This window comes from Aptenodytes patagonicus, chromosome 14, assembly GCF_965638725.1.
Source record: "Aptenodytes patagonicus chromosome 14, bAptPat1.pri.cur, whole genome shotgun sequence".
Lineage (NCBI taxonomy): Eukaryota > Metazoa > Chordata > Aves > Sphenisciformes > Spheniscidae > Aptenodytes > Aptenodytes patagonicus.
In genome coordinates this window covers 3986750-3991606 of record NC_134962.1, presented here as the reverse complement: position 1 = coordinate 3991606, position 4857 = coordinate 3986750, and the positions used below count along the sequence as shown (strand labels likewise).

Here is a 4857-nt window from a genome sequence, read left to right as displayed (position 1 = left end):
GCAAGCTGAATTAAGTTGCTACATTGCAAAATGTTCCATTACAGATCAAAAAAGGAGTTGAGCTACAATCGCAAAACTTACTAAATCTGGAAAAGAAAGATGATAGTGAACCAAGAGTGAAGTGGAAATTCCTGATTTTCAACTCTGGCACTGCTTTACAAGCAGATTTGTTTTAAGAATTCACAATCAGAATCTGTATATCTTTTGAAGACACATATTTCTAAGTCTTTTAAGACTAGCTATAATAAATCCACCAATGTTTATGACTTGAACAAAAGACACAGCACAATATAGGTTCGAATTGTTTATTTTACATCAGATGTTCCATACCAGAGTTTCTTCAGTTAGAAGTTCCTAGAAGAAAATGAAACAAACATTGTTACAAACCAGTTTGCTTCAACAGTTCGAGTAAATATTTTTGACTAACTGTGTAATCATCCTATAAACACAGCGTATACATTTTCATCCTAAAAGTTGGATTTGGGTATAGAAGTTACCCCTGCAAGAGTTAGAGGATAAGATAAACATACGTACTTGGAAACAATTCCATCATTTTTTGCCAGACGCAGAATGGAGTCATCTGATTCACCCTTTAAAAGAATAAAAGATGATTCTGAAGTGACCAAATAACTGCTGATACACATTAAAAAGAGAGGCAGCTGCAGCATTTAATGCTGGTAATGAAATGCACACCATTTTCCAGATCACTACATTTTATATACACAGATTAGCGTTTTCAAAACAAGCTGTTAAATTATTTGTCATCCTTTAGAATAAGAAGTAGTTTTAGCTTGATAAAATATACACTTGCATTAACAAGATATATTTCTGGGTAAGCAGACTTCTGAGGAACTCTAGGAACCTTCACACCATGTTTAACAAATTTAAGTCATGGTAGTATCATATTTAATAATCATAAACAGATAAAAGCCAGGTATTAGTAGCTTGGCACATTCTTAAAAGAAAAAAAATCCACTTGCATCCTTCAGCGATTAAAAAAAAATTAACCCCCCGCCCCCCCATACGTAATTCTACAAACCAAAGGATTGAGGAAAAAAACAGAAGAAACTGATTCTTGCAAGTGAATTTGTTCATGTCTTCACTGTGTCTTCATTATCCCCACAAAAGCTCTCCCTCTAGAATGAGCTGAAGGCACATTGCGTTTTCAGGGCAAAACATAAATATATAACATTACTAATCAATATAAAAAGAAGCACAATCATTTTGTAGCTCAAGAAAATACTTACCATTCTACGAATTGCTCCACAAATGGCATACGTTTTGAACTGGCCATTTACTCTGCCTGTTACCTTGTCAACCTGTAATTACAAGTAAGTTACTCCATAGAGATTCTTACAAAACTTTATGCTCTTACATCACACTTGCCTAGCACTCAAAGATAAAAATTGCTTGTGAAATTTTGCAAATATTTTTCAGCAAACTACAAAAACCCAAGGCAAATACTGAAGTTAGAAAGACAACTATAGAATATCTTTTCACAGCAAATTTATAGTTAATTACATAATGCAGCTATAAAATTTAATGGATCACACAGCATAACAAGAACACAATACAAAATGGTAGCTAAAAGAAGAAAATGCTAGAGTTCTAAAAAAATGAAAAAGTTCAATGTAAAGTTTACTTGAGGATTTTACTGCCTTTGTTATTTTTTCATGTTTCTTTTAATTAAGGCCAGTATTATGGAAAATTGAAGTGAAGGGGGGAAGGGGACAGTCTTGTTGCACAGGTAGAAAAATGCCCAAGTTGAGACACACAAATTGTCTCACTTCCTCCAGTTGCTAAGAAATTTAACAGGAAAAAAGACTGAACAATATAAATCATGAAATTAAACAGCGTAGTGAACCCTGTAATACCATGTGAGTTTGTTTTTGAGTTCTGCTAATCTCTGATCCTTTGAAAGCAAGAAGTAGGGATCACTGAAGGAATGAAACGCAGAGAACAAGAAAAGTATTTGCCTTAACATTTACAGGAAATCGCAAACAGAGCATTTTTAAAAACGATTTCTTAAGTCAGACAGATAACACAAGAGACTCAGTTGTTTAAAAATATAGGAATGTAGTCTTGTGGTCTCCCATTCAAGAATAAATCAAGCTATATAGCTCATAAGCTATAGGAACATTGTGTCCACAGAATTCCTGCAAGGTGAGTACCAATAAACAAATGGGAAAAAACCCCACGCTAAAAGGAGTTTAAATTAACTGGAGCCCACGTGCATTAACTGGGTTCCTGCAGGAGTCAAGGTCTACTGTGGTTTTCTCAGCATATATGTTAAGCTTGGAGGGATTCGCAGTAACGCTACCTTGAGAAGACGAAATTAAACTTAGACAAGAACAAATTCCTTATGTTACAGAAAGAAAACTAAAGGTACAATACCAAGTCAATACAAATAACCAGCATGCCTCAGGAAAAATTCTAAGCATACAATACCCCCAACAGGAGCAATCTCATTTGTCACCTATCAAGAGCAGCAGTGTCAAGTATTAACAGAAATTATTCAAGCAGAACATGGAAGATGGCATTTTAGTTAAGCAAAGTAGAACAGAAAGAGAGTTCTGCTCTGGAAACTGTATCTTTCTTAAAGTTTGGACAAACTAGAAAAAGCACAGAGAAGATCAACAGGAATAAAAAGTTAAAAACCAGGGTGCACAAGGACAGACTGAAGAATGGTACTTTCTTACAGACAGGTGAAGGTAGAAGGGGTAAGAATCTCCCAGAAACAAGCATTTCTTCTCCTTCCTTCCTTCAGGACAAGGAATTCCCTAATTTATAACTCTAAATATCTAGAGTTAGGAAGTTGTGTTTAGTCAAACAGTTAAGCACTGGAACAGACTGTACAGAGCTTTGTGAAATCCCCTCTAATGAATATTTTCCAACAGGCTGAAAAATAACCAGGGGTGACATAGTAATATACTTGGATGTTTGAAAGCCCTCAAGCTCTGCCCTTATACGGTCTCTAGTGAATTATTTGGAGACGCATCACAAGCTGTTATATTCCTTAACTTCTATCAAAAGTGTAAAGGTGTAGCTCGTCACATACTTCTGTTATGAAACTTACCTCAGAAATATTTATCTGAATAGAAGCATGATCCTTAGCACCAATTATTCGGTTGCTAGCAGAGCTAAGGAATAAAATAACAAGATATATTTAAACAAAAGGAAACAGACAGTGACAATGAAAAAAAACTATTAAAGCCAAATCTACATGCAAATTAAAGCTGCACAAAAAGTTTAGACAATAACAGTTTCTCAGAAAATTAAAATGCAGTTTTAAGTACATTTAAAGGAGACTTTCACTTGGTAGCGTCATGCTAAGTTGCCAACTATCCCTTCACTTTGGTTTTTGTATGCCCAGTTCACCCCTATACAGTGCACGCAGCAGCACAGGCCTTCAAAACACACAGAGTATCAAGTTTTTCTTTTCTAAAGTGCAAAAAATACAGCAATCAAGGTAATTCATGAGAATGCAGCTTCTATGCCTTTTTCATTGGGAGCCATTACAGCTATCAAAAGGCATTTAGGTTGCCGACCCTCAGAAATCACAGGTTGTAAAAAACATTTGACTTAAACCTAGTAAAATGCATACAAATGGTTTATTTTTTAGTGATTTTTTTTTTTAATACACACATTTACAAAAAGCTTCTCACTGTCCATTTACGATAATCTCAAAATCGTACTTGAGATGTGCTACCCAGGCAACACGCGTTTACTTAACGGGTTCACTACGAGAGCTCGTAGCGCAGAAACACCGGCGCACTGCAAACACGCGTCTGCTTCCGAACTGAACCACACAAGGGCTGTCACTGCCGCTGAAGGCTGGCAGTCATGCAACAGCAGATGCACAGTATTCCCTTCAACTGTAGTCTTTGCTTCACATATTTTACATAAGATATTTAAAAATACAAAAACAGAGACAAAAAGGATTTTTTTTTTTTTTTTCCCTCCACAGATATTCGCTACTACAAAAGGCCCCTGCTTTTGCATAGACGGTACCGGCCTCTGGCCCGGTTCACTGCCAAGGGCCCAGCTCCTCGGGGCAACGCGCTGCAGACCCGCCATCCCCACCGGCACCCCCGCCGCCGAAGGGACCCGCTCACCATTTCCGAGGGACGTAGAGGTCCACAAACTCCCCGGCGTCGTTCTGCATCTCGTTCGGCTGGCGGCTGAGGCACGGGCACCAAGCGGTAATACCTAGAAGAGGCAAGGCCGGGCTGACGGGCCGTCCCCGCAAGGCCTGGCTGGCGCAGAGCGCTACGCCCGGTCCCTACAGCCGACCAGCCCCGCGGGGAGCGGGCCCGGCCCGGCCCGGCCCGGCCCGGAGCGCGCCGCCCCCTCCCCCGGCCTCGTGGCAGCCCAGAAACCGAGGAAAGAGCACCCCCCCGCCGCCCCGGGCGCTCCCTCCGCAGCAGCGGCGCGACCCCGCTCCTACCTCGCGTGCGCCGCGGCGGAAAGGAAGGGACGGGCGCGGAAGCGGAAAGACGCCAGAGAGCGAGCGGAGTGCTTCCGGCCTGGCGGCGCGACGTCACCAGCGCGGGCGCGCGGCCGTTAAACGTCAGTTAAACGGTCGCCATGAGGCGCCGCCTTCCCCGCCCCACGCCCCCACTCCGCCGAGGCGGCCCCGGGAGAAGGGCTCCAGCGCCGCCGCCGCTCGGCCTTCCTCCCGCCGGCTGGGGGGGGGGGAATCATGGGGCGGGGGGGCCCACCCCCCACCCCCCGGGGCCGCCCTTCGTTGAGTGAGGGTGATGGCGCCATGAGCCTGAGGGGCCCGACCGCCCCGGGAGCAACCCTGAGGGAAAGGGAAGGACCATTGCGAAACAAGACGAGCAGTTACAAAACACG

General features: G+C 42.4%; 1 protein-coding gene across 1 annotated transcript; it reads right to left on the bottom strand.

Annotated features, from left to right (window-relative positions):
• Positions 1 to 291: 291 nt before the first annotated feature.
• Positions 292 to 4531, bottom strand: RPS21 (ribosomal protein S21). The gene is made up of 6 exons (XM_076352147.1): positions 4448 to 4531; positions 4116 to 4209; positions 3077 to 3140; positions 1248 to 1319; positions 535 to 590; positions 292 to 354 (listed from the first exon to the last, which is right to left on the bottom strand). Exons 2-6 carry the CDS (start codon positions 4163 to 4165, stop codon positions 345 to 347), a joined length of 252 nt encoding a protein of 83 aa, XP_076208262.1. The 5' UTR covers positions 4166 to 4209; positions 4448 to 4531; the 3' UTR covers positions 292 to 344.
• Positions 4532 to 4857: the final 326 nt, after the last annotated feature.

Bases quoted from the DNA above. Each gene is read 5' to 3' on its own strand.
- RPS21 (XM_076352147.1), bottom strand. From the start codon at position 4,165: ATGCAGAACGACGCCGGGGAGTTTGTGGACCTCTACGTCCCTCGGAAA. The intron at 1,320-3,076 runs GTAAGTTTCATA...TTGTAATTACAG, and splicing joins TTCAGATAAATATTTCTGAG to GTTGACAAGGTAACAGGCAG. The intron at 591-1,247 runs GTAAGTATTTTC...ATTCTTTTAAAG, and splicing joins GTGGAGCAATTCGTAGAATG to GGTGAATCAGATGACTCCAT.